The sequence below is a fragment of the Toxotes jaculatrix genome, chromosome 20 (assembly GCF_017976425.1).
Source record: "Toxotes jaculatrix isolate fToxJac2 chromosome 20, fToxJac2.pri, whole genome shotgun sequence".
NCBI lineage: Eukaryota > Metazoa > Chordata > Actinopteri > Toxotidae > Toxotes > Toxotes jaculatrix.
This window is the reverse complement of record NC_054413.1, coordinates 8,749,725-8,763,334: the sequence shown is the minus strand read 5'-3', so window position 1 is coordinate 8,763,334 and position 13,610 is coordinate 8,749,725. Positions and strand designations below refer to the sequence as shown.

Sequence of the window (13,610 nt, the reverse complement as noted above, 5' to 3'; positions counted from 1 at the left end):
CCAAAGTGAAGCAATCACAATTTTTCTGATTGGTCAGGATTATCTGTTTTAATGTTTGATTCCATGAAATTATTTTGAACCCGAAACTCGGTGAAAGAATTTTTTCCTTGAATGCTTGAACTGGCCCAAATATTTAAATGTCTGATTATCTGAGGTGGCTCAGCAACACTAATACGATGACCTGTCTGGTTTACTAAACACACAAATTATTATTTCATTGTGTCATGAATGCCTCATTCATCTTGTGATTTGCTTTCACACCCACGAACACACACACGCACGCACACACACACACAGAAATTGTGACTTGTGTTGTGCGTAGAATTTCTTAGAATGATATGATATGATATGTGTAAAGCTGGAGGAAAAATGAAGGAAATGGTGTTTTTTGAGATTGCAGAAGAATAAATGAAGTCCTTACTTCTGTGTTAAGGTCATTTCACTGTTAGGGAGACAGGAGGCGCTGTGTCAGAGACAATTAGGAAACACTGCAGCAAGGTCAGTGTGCTGATGCTCCAGAGTACCAGATCTCAGAGCTCAAACTGGAGTCTAGACCGGACCAGGGTGTGGACTGACATGGCAGCAGCTGCTTCCATTGATAATGAAGAAATGCAACTTTTTAGATCTAAAAATCACTTTCTGAAAAGCTTGTTTTGATATTTTAAATGAATGGTCACAGTCTTCAGTGGTTTTTGGTTACAAATCTGATAATCTTTTGAAGAAACATGTGTAATAGTGTACAGAGCACCAGGTATAACAACTAAACTAATATTTTAAATACTGTGTTAGACAAATTTCTGAACATATAATATATTTGAAAACAATCAATTGTTGCATGAAAGACAAACAGTAAAAGTCTCTTTATGCATGAGGAAGCTGGAGGGGTAACACACATATTAATGTAGGTTAAAATACTTAGCAGAACAAAGTAGTGTACGTGCAGTGTGTAAATTGTGTATCTTGCAGTTGTGTGTGTTTGATGTGGGCCTAGATTTGTAACCAAGCAAACAGGTTGATGTTTTTTTTCTGTGTATGCATTTTTAAACGTGTGCATGAGTGTGTATGTGTCTACACACAAGGTTGTGCTGAGTTGTTAGTGTGTGAGCAAGAGCGAAACAGGAAGCTGGGGCTCTTATCGTTCCACTTCCCCGTGCAGCGCACTTCCTTGGACTGGCAGGTCCACTTTATTTCGGGAGGCCTTGGGGTGTTCGGGAAAGATAAACACTATCTGCCATCAGGAAACTCTCGAGCCGTTTCCACGGGAAGTTTCGAATGGCTAAAGTAAATAAAAAGCCTTTTCACTGTATTCCACTAGCTGCTTTTACCCACAATAGCCATTCAACATTGTCATCAAAGGTTACAAAAATGGAGGTTTGGTGGATTCAGGTCTTAAAGTGTATGTTTCAGGCACCAGGCAGGATCCTGACTCACATGTCGAGAAACTGAGAAGGCTCATTCATCAGACAGAAGATCACTGAGGGTTTATATTTTGTTCATGGTCACGCTCCCTTCTTTCTTTTTTTCTATGGGTTCATCTCTTTTGTTTCCCCTCAGATGTCCCAGGAGGCTTTGGTGTAAACCAGCAGGAGGAACCAAGAGAGGGCGGGGACCTACATCTCACCTGTGTAGCCAATAAATACCTGTACACAGCGCTGTCATGGCAGCGGGTGAACGACACAGAGGATGTCCAGCCGCACAGTCGTGCCCTAAGTAGTCAGCAGCTCACATCAGGGGACTTTTCCAACTCTCTGGTCCTGTTGCTAAGCAACCTGACAGCCAGAGACTCTGGAGCCTACAGGTGCTCTGCCCGCCACCTCGTCACCAGACAGGAAACGCATCTGGACACACAGGTGGCGGTCACAAGTGAGTAATCTCAACTTTATGATCTCCTCCTTATCTCCATCCTCACTATCTATGATCTTATAATCAATATTGAACATTGTTGGCTGAACATGCTTTAAAAGAAATGAATAGTTTCACTTATTTATTATCTTTTGTAAAAAGTAATAGATCAGGTAATGTTTTACAAGCAAGTGAAGTAACAAACCACTACTGAATACGCCAATGACGTGTTTTCCTCTTATTTCATTTATGGTTCCCTGAAGTATCCCAGGTGTTCAAGTTTGAATTCTTCCTCTCAAAGTTTGGCCTCTGAATTTTACTAATTTAATTTTAGCAAATTTAATAAGTTTTGGATTTTCCATCTTGGTGAAAACAAAAAAAAACTAACAAAAAAAAAAAAAAAAAAAAAAAAAAAAAAAAAATATATATATATATATATATATATATATATATATATATATATATATATATATATATATATATATATATATATATATAATAAATACAATAAATATTTCACTGAAATTAATTCAGTGCAGCTTAAATTTCTTTTCAGGGTCTGAATGATTCAGGGGACCCAGCGCTGAACAGGAGCCCTCAAAGATATTTATTGTCTGGGGGCTCCAAGTGATTTGTGGTCAGGGGCCTTGAATGTGTAGCTGTGCACATGCACATTCACACAGTTTACTTCCTGTTTTCTATAATCCTAAATGATTGTTATTATTTATTACTAAATAAATTAAGTTAAACTCGCCATATAAGTTAACTTTACCATATCCTCCGTGTAAACTTGCAGCCTCTTTATGTTTTCTGTGCACATATGTCGCACATACATACAAACAAACAAGCAAACACCCACACTCTCTCACAGAGGTCTCACTGCTTGGGAATTGGGTCCCCTTAGCTTCCTGGGGCCCCACCCTGCCTTTGCTCTTGCACTCCAGCTCAGCACCTCTTTCACGTGGGAATGAGCTCTTGTCTGGAGGAAGAGCACACAATGGCACTTCCCACAATGCCACATTTACAGGCCCCTACACAGGGCCGGAGGAACAATCAGCCAATCAGACACTGTCAGGCCCCAGCCCCCGTGGACAATCATCAATTGTTGTCCAGGAGGAAGATAGGGGAAACAACAATCAGTTGCCTTGGTTAAGTGACTTTTCTTCATGTCTTTTACTGCTGTTCTCTATACAATCAGGGCTCAACAAGACAACTTCCTCCCTTGGGACTCCCACAAAGGAATTACTAGAGAGACAGGGTGACCAGAGAGACCAGGTGGGAGCTAGAAAGAGAGAAAAAGAGGGAGAATGGAGGAAGAAATTAAAACAGAGAGCTTCAGGGAACAAGGGGTCATCTGATCTAATTATAGCATCTGAAAGTTGTAGTGTAATTATAGTGCATGAGAGGGAAACTAAAAAACTACTATTCATTGTGTGCACTCATGGGCCAGTAACTGTCCGCATGATGACATACAACATTGTTGCCGCTTTTTAGAAATAGGTTTGTATTGTGTGAGTTTTTCAGGGCCCAAATCTCAGCTGACTGAGAGGTTGAAATGTGCAACAATCAGCACAGCAATATTGTGCAAAAGTGGCACCGGTCCAGAAAACTGATTCCACTTCATCAGAAATCTATTTATAACTACAAGTGCACTGAGAATAATCTTTTATTTAAGTGGAAGTGGAAAAACCACAGTGTAAAATATCCACTGTTAATGGTAAAGTTCTCTATTCAAAGTTGTACTTGAGATGTGAAACATCATTGGAGGTTATAAGGCCAAGTTTTATATTAAAAGGGATCAAATGTTCTTTGTAATATGAAAAGAGTTGGTAGAAGTGACAGTGACAAACCTACATAGATTTATCATCTCATCTCTTTGGTTTTCCAGCAGGCAAGTTTATTGCTGTGGTTCTGCTCTCACACTTAATAAAATGTACTATGATTAAAATGTGCTGTATTTTTGAAACATGGCATAAAATGTAAATGTTCATAAAGCTCTACTTATTGACACTGCTTGAATTAATATACTAAGTTACATTCATTCTCTGGTAATTGGCCAAAATATATACTATATATATATACTTCAGCACACACATTATTCATAGCGTGTTTGTGTGTCTCCCTTCAGTTCTGGAGCATCCAGTGCTGCGTAATAATTTGACAGATTGTACTGTCAATGTTAGCAGCTCAGTGACCCTCAGCTGTCCATCTCAAGGCGTCCCACCACCTACCATCACATGGTACAAAGACGAACATGTTCTGTCACAGGGATCAGGTATAAAATCAATAAATAATAGACCATGAACATTTAAACTGTAGCTGTAATCTTGTGTTTAAAGGTTTTTTTTTTTTTTTTTTGCAACCATCTTCTAGGTATTGTCATTTCACCAGAAGATGGGACCCTCCATATTGACCGAATCACAGTGGAGGACCAGGGTCTGTATACATGCCAGGCCACCAATGAGAGGGGATCTGCAGAGAGCTCTGCCTACGTATGGGTCAACAGTAAGTATCCATCAGCCCGTTGTGTTTTTCAAGCATCTTGGTTGGTTGTGTTCACCTCAGACACATAGATGGGGCATCTCCATATATGGGTATTTCTGAATGTCCATTGTTCTCAGTTCTGTAAATAGATGTATAGTCTGGATGTGCAGACTTAGTAAAGTATATCACACTGTTTTTATAGATGTTGTATTTATGCATTGAAGTGTGGGGTGTCTGTTCTATTAATGGAAGATGATTAATGTTTGTTTATCAGTCTCTACATAAACACTGATCAAAGTGTGTCTGAACGTAATCTGAATGTGGGACACCCTCATCCTTTTGTTCAATTTTCCTCATTCACACACCCACACACTCATATGTCCGGTGGTGTTAGAGGAGGCAGACTGTGTGCGGTTCTACCACCCATCAGTTTGAGCACCGCTCCCTGGCAGAAGTGGTGGACGTGCTTCCCGGTCCAGTTCTACCGAGAGGAGTGGCTATGCATGTGTGTGTGTGTGTGTGTTGTTGTGTACTGATCAGTCAGGAAGGAAACTGTCTCCCGTTTTTATTTCCTCCGGAAGGGCCCAGCCTGCATCTCAGAGAGGCTCCGCGCTGCACTGAGCAGAGCATTTCTCCATCTCTTATTTTAAAAAAAAGAAAAAATAACCCTGAGTTTTGATGAGGAGGATGGATGGTTGTGTTTATGGATCATGGTGCGATAGTGAAAACGCAGTGCCCCCATTTGGATACACGGAGGAAACTTAAAACACCAAGCACCTGAGTAAAATTACATACTATAGTTTTCATGAAGTATTTCTGATTATCTCTCAGTGTAATTTCATTTGATTTCAAAACTGTATTTGAAGCTCAAATATGATTCGAATACAGAAATGAATAAACTTTATTGGAAAAAGGGAAAAAAACAGTTGAATCAATTAATCAAAAGTCAAAACTAAGTAAATGAACATAAATATGAAATTTAAAAACTGCAAATTTTACACTATAAATCTTAATTAGTTATGTGATATGAAAGGAGCAACATTCTAAGACCTGTGTATCTTATTCCAGGCTAATTTGTGTGCTAAATGTAATCCAGTGAGATATTTAAGCTGATTAAGCATCAGAGCATGTGCTTGTTTGTGTGTGTGTCTGTTTTTTTCTGCAGGTGCCTCAGAAACCTCATTTTTGGAAATTCCAACTCTCACCTGTACCTGTGTGGTGGCCACTCTCTTCTGGCTTTTGCTCACACTCTTCATACGGAAACTGAAACAGGTGAGGGGACACAAGAAAAAGTTGCTTTCTGGCGTGATGAAATAAATCTGTGGTACCTCCCCAGTTAGATCACTGATGGTATGGACACGATGACCATTCAGTGCCAACATTTTGTCTCCTTCCTTTTGACTCACCATTACGTTACCAAGTTTTTGTTGGGTAAATATTTATTGTTGCCAAGGTTGCACAGTGTGTTTCTACACTAATTCTTGGTACAATTTGCACAATTTACATTAGTACACACTACTACATGGCCTCTAAATTGTTTCTCTTCAGAACAGAATCATTTACAGTGTTAAGTAAATCTTCATTAAAGGACAAATTTCTCTAGTGTTTACTCACATAAAGACAAAAGTTCTGGGGTGATCAAATTCATATGCTGACACTGAGATAAATTTAATCTGATAGAGTCTATTTTTCCCCTGAAGTGGACTGTAAAATCTTCACATTTGGAGTCGGTAGACATACTGCTAGACTTCATAAAAACAGGACTAATTAGATGATCAATAGCTGAGAAGAGGACTTTGGGATTGTTCTGGTTGTCAGTTATCAATTTTGAGAAGTAAAATTGTCTTACATGTTTAATGGCTTTGTTGTAAATAGTCAACTGTTCATGGAAAAACTGATAGTTGACTGTTAGTTTATTCTTTCTCCGTCTCCTTTCTGCTATTCTACTGTTTCTCTTTAATTCTTTAATTTCCTCATTTCTTCAGGGGGTTGTTGGGTTGGCAATAATCTTCCTCAGTTTACTGTTAAAACTATCTACAATAAAATCACAGGAGGATGGCACAATGTCTGCAGGAGTGTCACTAAAAAGATCAATAAATTTTGCATCCACTTCATTGGGAAGGTAAAGTTTCCTGACAGTTAATTCTGGAACATCCTGTTATATAAAACCATTAACACAGCTGAAGAAATATTAGCAGACAGACTGTGGGTTATGATAAGATCTAAAAGATGGTCTTTGTTATGAGCAGGATGCGTAACATGTTGAATAAAATTCATGTGGTTAAGCAAATTTAAAAATGAGAGTCTCACTTAAAATAAAGAGTCTGATTGATTGTCCACACCCAATTTAAAATGGCCTAAAATCATAATTATAAATGTTGCTGGTCCATCCGTGTTAAGCCATGTCTCAGTTTAAAACAATATTGTTATCTAAAATCAGGTCATTAAAAAGAAATGTCTTGCGACCAACAAGTTTATAACTGAAAATCCGAGCAGCACATGACTAAAATATTTTGACCTAGTTAAAGCTGATTGGTAAAAAAAAACAGAGTTTGAAATCTGTCATAAAAAGTTACTTAAAACTGGATAAAAAATCTCAATTAGTGGCAGAACTCCTGACAGAGACACACAACAAGTGGCCCTGAAACACATATTAATATTAACATAATAAGTCTGATAAATATTAATAATCCACTGTGACACTTAAGTATAATATCTTTTTGGGGACCATGCTTTTAGTAGTTTGAATTTCTTACAACCACCTGAATGCACCAACAAGGATGCAATTTCAAACCAATGCATAACCACTTTGCTTGCCATAAAATTTGTTTTCATGTTTCTTTATTTTGTTGATCTATTTATTTATTCTACAAAACATTCTCTTCCTTCTCTGAAGCCCAGCACCTCAAACACCAAGCCAGAGTACCTGTCAATCATTCTGGACACAGGAGAAGGGCCCATAGAGGAGCAGTGTGAGAGGCTGCAGTATGACCCCAACCAGTGGGAGTTCCCTCGGGAGCGCCTCAAATTAGGTACATTTCTTTTCTTGAAACTGGTAGGATTTTGGGAATGTAATTCTAACGAAGGGAGAGGGGGGAGGTATTTAAGATCACTAAACAGATACAAGGACTTTCTCATAGGTCTTATCAGATTATTATTGGGAGTGACTCTCATTCCATTAATCAGACTTTGTGTCTGTGTTGTCTGTGGTGAGCTAATCAACTCCAGCAGGGGGTGTGTGTGTGCGTAAACTGTGTTTACTGGAACTAATCAGCACTCACTATCTTCAGGGTGGGATTCAGTTAGATGGACTCTTGATGGGGTCTAAAGTCTTCTCTTATCAGCATCTCACATCCAGGATGAATGATAATAGTAATTAATAGCATTGCTCAATTAGACGCAAACACACACCTCCCTTTTCCTTATCAGTATCACCTTCCTTCTCTGTCTTACAGGGAAACCTCTGGGCCGTGGAGCCTTTGGTAAGGTGATGCAGGCATCTGCGTTTGGTATAGACAGTGCCACCAGCTGCAGGACTGTGGCTGTTAAGATGCTCAAAGGTACGAGATCAAGCCCCTGGTTCTCTAATATAAAATTAAATAACTATTCTGAGCAAGAACATTTATGCCACACGTTTTTTCTTTTCTGCCTGTTGTCCACCAGAGGGAGCCACAGCCAGCGAGCACAAAGCTCTGATGACTGAGTTAAAGATCCTCAACTACATTGGACACCATCTGAATGTAGTCAACCTACTGGGAGCCTGCACCAAGCCAGGAGGTGTGTGCATTTTCCATGCATGTGTGCTCTAAATATGCCTATTAATATACAAACAAGTTAATTTCTGTGCATAACCAGGTATACGATGAGCAGTAGTGTCAGTGTTTGTGTATGTTTATGCTCTCACATGTGTTGTAATTCTAATACCTGTTGTTGTTTTCTATGTGTGCAGGACCACTGATGGTCATTGTTGAGTACTGTCGCTATGGAAATCTCTCTACCTTCCTGAAGAGCAAGAGAGAGGTTTTCGTGCACAACCGGGTGAGCTCAGCGGCTTCAGCTGTTGTCCACAAACACAGTTAGAGATGGTGTCATGATAGTTAAGCCTCACAAAACAGGATTGCATTTGCAAACACAGTTCACACATGATCATGTGCCCACAGTTCAGTTTCTTCTTGCACTTGAGAGAAAAGCAATCATCTCTTTGTGCCGCACACATTTACAAAATCATACTCTCAAATAGTCACGTCTGCAATCTGTTTGAGGTGTGAAGATGCTATCAGTTCTTTAGCAGGATGTTTACTTCCTTATTTTCTTCACAGGTTTAGACGTTGCTAAAAATTGTGGCCTTAAAGAAATGACCTAAATGAACTTTTCTCTTGTACTACTCATAAATTGACCAAAACTACTACTTAACATGTCACAGAAGACACATTGAGTCCATTCTGACCTTTTTACTGTTCTAGTTTTTACTCTCTTTCGTTCAGTATGTGATAATAATTAATTGATCTCTCCCCTTCTAAGTTGGCTGGGGGAAAGGATGGAAAGCCAAGTTGTGTCAGCAATGAATCTGACAGCCAGAGCAACAATAGAACAGAGTTTGATCATGAAGACAAGGAAGAGACTGACCTTGGTGAGACAGGAGACTAGTGAACATTTTCCTTTTCATGCAAATTCAAAAACCTCTTCTTTAGATCCCTGTGTCTGCTCTCTTTCATCCTCTAGATCCTGAATCTTCATCCAACTCTCCTCTATTCCTGGAGGAGCTCATCTCCTTCAGTTTCCAGGTGGCACGTGGAATGGAGTATCTTGCCTCTCGCAAGGTTTGACACTTCTCTGCAGAGTGTGTGCGCATGTATCTGTTTCATATATTTTGTTAACAGTGTTCTCTTTGCATCTACAACAGTGTATTCACAGAGATCTGGCAGCCAGGAACATTCTGCTGTCTGACAATAAAGTGGTGAAGATCTGTGACTTTGGCCTGGCCAGAGACATCTACAAAGACCCGGACTATGTCCGCAAGGGAGATGTGAGTACACGAGAGCAGTCTGGCTCCTGCACCATGTTCCAGCATTTAACCACTAATTCTGTTACCCACAGAACTGACTTGTGTCAGTTTTGACACATTTCAGTGCTTCTTGTCACGGTTACTGTCGTGTCTATGTTTGGGACCTAATAATCAGTGACCATCAACATACCGATGGCCTAATGAATTTTCAAGCAACCAGAATTTATGTTTCCTCATAAGAATGCTGGTTTTGTAACCCTGCTCCTGTGCTCTGATTGGCTGACAGGCCCGCCTCCCTCTGAAGTGGATGTCTCCCGAGTCCATCTTTGACAAGGTGTTCACCACCCAGAGTGACGTATGGTCCTACGGCATTCTGCTGTGGGAGATCTTTTCTCTGGGTAAGAGACACCACCCATTTGTTCTCAACATATGCAGGGGTTGGACCAAAAATAAAATCTGAAACAACTCACGCTACCACCTATGCAAAAACACTTCAAAAAATATTCTGTTTGTGAAGCTTATAGTTTACAGTTTTTGAGGCAGAACAATTTTTATTCAACTCTTTGGTTGTTTTTTAGTCTTCATGTGGGGTTGGACACTAATGTACTGACATGTTTGTTTATCCAACAGGAGCTTCCCCATACCCTGGTCTTCACATAGATGAGGAGTTCTGTCACAGACTGAAGGGGGGAACTAGGATGCGAGCGCCAGAGTACAGCACGCCTGAGATGTGCGTTGAAATATTTTTAAAACCCCATAACCCACTGAAATCAGCTAGGGAGAAAGCAGTGTAGCAATGAGGGAACCCAACATTTAACTTCAAGCTTTGCAGCCCAGATAGTGAATATATAGATTATTGATTTAAAAAATAATGTAGAGCACCGTGGGAGGACTCAAGTTTAAACATTTGTGTCATCAAGCATTGGCCTTGCAGTTGTGACCCAGACAATGGTACTGTTAATGTTTTGACTGAAAATTTTAAAAAAATATGCTTGTGTGTTTGTATGTGTACAGTTACAGCACGATGCTGGCATGCTGGGAGGCCAGTCCCTCAGACCGACCCACCTTCTCTAACCTGGTGGAGACACTGGGAGACCTGCTGCAAGCAAGGGTTCAGCAGGTCAGGCTGCTTATGATTTATTTGTTGTCCAAAAAATATTCATCAACATATGGATAAGCTACACCAAAAGACAAATATCATAAAACAAATATCTGTCCTACAAATCTTTGTTCCATCATTTCAACAGGATGGGAAAGATTATATTCCTCTGGGCTCTTTCATGACTGGAGACACAAATTGCAGCGAGACCTTGAAAGAAAACCCGGTTGCAGTCACAAACCTGAGGTGAGGACATGAGAAAACAAAAGCATTCATTACACAGCAGGTCTGATATGTTTGAATGTGTGAGTAGTTGAGTTTGGTAGAGAAGTGCTGTGGTGAGATATAAATGAGCACAGGTGCAAATGTGAAAATGAAGGGAAAGGCGAACAGGAAACAGGAACAGGAAACAGATTGAGAAAGTAGAGAAATTTCTAACATGTTTTGTATCTGAATCCAATCAGTTACATGAGGGGTATGGCCACACTTCAGACATTTGAGGAACTGCCCTGCGAGGAACCCGACAACGCTGATGTAAGAAAACACCTTCACTTCTGCTTGCGCTCACACCCACAGAGAAGACAAAAATGCATCTTCACTTTGTTTGAATTGTGTAATATCAGGAAAGAAGATGCTAAAAGATTTTTAATTAAAAAACAGTCACAAAATAATATGAATTTTCTGAAAAACCCAGGAATTCTCTGATGTTTTTGTGTCCTCTATTCTTCAGGATGAGCAGAGCGACAGTGGTATGGTCCTACCATCTGAGGAACTGAGGCATATGATGTGGAACAACGACTCTAAGACCAGGAAACTCAGCAGGTACTGACCTCTTAATTCTTGACTTGCCTCCTACCAGCCTCCTGCCTCACTGTGTGCAGCAGAGCCCACAGTGATCTTGCTCATATTAAAATTATTTCAGTTGAATACAAAGAGAACAGTTCTTGTGAAATGTCCCAAACTAAGAGACTAAGAAAACAGTTCAATTCAATTCAATTCAATTTTATTTATATAGCGCCTTCCACAATCAAAATTGTCTCAAAGCGCTTTACAGAGACCCAGAGCCTGACCCCAGAGCAAGCACTTAAGGCGACAGTGGCAAGGAAAAACTCCCCTTTAACAGGAAGAAACCTTGAGCAGAACCTGGCTCAGATGGGGGACCCTCCTGCCGATGGCCGGGCTGGGTGAAAGGAGGAAAAGGAGGAAGATAGGACAGCTAGGAAGGGAGGAGAGGGGGAGAAGGACATGCAGCATAATACAGACAATGGACAATATTTGTGGGTCAGCATTTACATTACAGTTAGTGAACAGTTATTGGATAATGTATGCTCAGCAGATTACAGTTATAATAGGAAACAGAGCACAGAGGCAAAAAGCTGTCATGACTGGTAATTATTTACATTACAGTCTGCAAAGAATATTAATCCAATATTTATCTGTAGCAGAATGGAACATTAAACGTGTAAGAAATGGATCATTGTGCATTGTGAAACAGTGCAGCCATGTTTGATTCTGTGAGGCAAAATCTAATTTTTTTTTTTTTTAGTGAAGCCCCCATTGTTATAGAAAACATTCCACATACAGACATTTTGTTAGAAGTTGATGGATATTTTAAATGCATAACAGGGACTTTAAAAAAATGAATTTAAAGTCCCTTCAGTCAATGCATGAGTGCAGTATGTTTTCAGTGCATAAAAAAACAAGACTATTTGTATGTTAATAAATGTCCTGCAATGTTCTTAATCTGTATGTTTTTATGTTTAGGTTCTTCAACTTCAAGTGTCGGGACAACCAGGTGCCCTTCCGACACAATGACACCACAGTTCTCCATGACTATGAGCCATCTGTCTTGCCATGTGACTGGGAGTCTGACGAGGACGGCTCCCCTCCTCCGGACTACAACTCTGCCTTCCTCTACCCCTCTCTTTAGCATCTGCTCTTGCCTAATTATTTAATGTCTTAACACAAGGTAAATAAATTTTCCTGCTCATCATTTTTACTCAGAACTTATTCTGCTTTTTTTTTGAACACTCGCCATTTTCATCCGCTACCTCATTTATAATATCTGAAGGTAATCCCCTGTCCTCCATCTTCCGTCACTTAAGTTCTCCCTTTTCCACCTTCACTAAAACTACAAAAAAAAAGTTTAAAAACAAAACATTTATTTGCTTCTTCTCAGTTTCTCTAAATCGCATGCTGTTACACAACAAAGCTTCCTCACAATGATCAAGTATTATCTTAATGCATTTCCACTCAACCCTTTTCAAGAGCAGCTAAGTATTACCTAACAGTAGATACCCCATGCAATTATGAAGAATGTATTAACCAAGCTACAGCTATTACAGCTTATTATACTGGTACCTCCTGCTCTGAGCTTTGTGGAAAAAGGAACACTGCTGTATGAAATAACTGTTCCTCTTACACAGCTACTGTATGCTGGACGAAAGTTAATACCCACTGAGATATAGTATGTGTTAGACAGAATGTATCTATCTATATTTATTTTAATGATGTAGTCATGTCATGGATGAGTCACTTGTTAACCTTTACTTGTTGTTTAAGACTGTATCTGATGGAAAAATAACGGGATGGATATACTATGTCATATATTAGCCTACGCCTTTGTTATATGTTTTGACTCCCATTCTGTGCAGCCTGAGCTACAACACAGAGGCAGATGCTCGAAAAAACCAGATGCATATTTGCATGTTTAGACTTTGTGACAATCAGCTCAAAGGGGAGGTGGGCCTAGTGTGTATAAAGAAGGCATAGAAACTTCTCTCCTTTAAGTATTACAAAGAAACCCTTTTGATTTATGGTTGATGTATGCTCCTTCTTGCAAAAATAAAATACAGAAAAATCTGGTTGTCTCCGGGTTTTGGCTGATCTGGTTAGATTTTTCTAATAGTATCTAACTTTAATATGTAATGTAAATGGAACTCAGCTGCCAACTTATTTTCTACACCTAAAACCAAAATAGTCTAATACAACAGCCCTGTAAAAAAGAAAATCTCCTTTCATGAAGGATAAAATATTTAGTTTAGATCTGTTGAGGCTTTTTCAAAGTTGTTGCAATTTGAGACCCTACTATACTATGACGTTTTGTTTCACAGTTTTATAACTATGACGTGTTTATTTTTTCATATTTTGAAGTCTTACAATACTGTGATGTTTCTTATG

The 13,610-nt window shown here is 39.4% G+C and overlaps 1 protein-coding gene across 2 annotated transcripts in view; it reads left to right on the top strand.

Moving 5' to 3' along the window:
- Window positions 1–13,299, top strand: part of flt1 (fms related receptor tyrosine kinase 1) — a 32,673-nt gene extending 19,374 nt beyond the window's left edge. The window contains exons 13-30 of one of the 2 annotated variants that reach the window (XM_041065797.1): window positions 1,555–1,863; window positions 3,971–4,117; window positions 4,216–4,347; window positions 5,501–5,598; window positions 7,223–7,358; window positions 7,782–7,886; window positions 7,990–8,103; window positions 8,276–8,364; window positions 8,848–8,956; window positions 9,049–9,146; window positions 9,230–9,352; window positions 9,618–9,729; window positions 9,962–10,061; window positions 10,346–10,451; window positions 10,579–10,676; window positions 10,895–10,964; window positions 11,161–11,252; window positions 12,195–13,299. In XM_041065797.1, the coding sequence (XP_040921731.1) occupies window positions 1,555–1,863; window positions 3,971–4,117; window positions 4,216–4,347; window positions 5,501–5,598; window positions 7,223–7,358; window positions 7,782–7,886; window positions 7,990–8,103; window positions 8,276–8,364; window positions 8,848–8,956; window positions 9,049–9,146; window positions 9,230–9,352; window positions 9,618–9,729; window positions 9,962–10,061; window positions 10,346–10,451; window positions 10,579–10,676; window positions 10,895–10,964; window positions 11,161–11,252; window positions 12,195–12,360 (2,204 nt within the window). In that variant the 3' untranslated portion in view covers window positions 12,361–13,299. Of the gene's footprint in view, window positions 1–1,554; window positions 1,864–3,970; window positions 4,118–4,215; window positions 4,348–5,491; window positions 5,599–7,222; window positions 7,359–7,781; window positions 7,887–7,989; window positions 8,104–8,275; window positions 8,365–8,847; window positions 8,957–9,048; window positions 9,147–9,229; window positions 9,353–9,617; window positions 9,730–9,961; window positions 10,062–10,345; window positions 10,452–10,578; window positions 10,677–10,894; window positions 10,965–11,160; window positions 11,253–12,194 lie in introns of both variants that reach the window. The other variant, XM_041065796.1, reaches the window with a different exon arrangement.
- The last annotated feature ends 311 nt before the right edge of the window (window positions 13,300–13,610 follow it).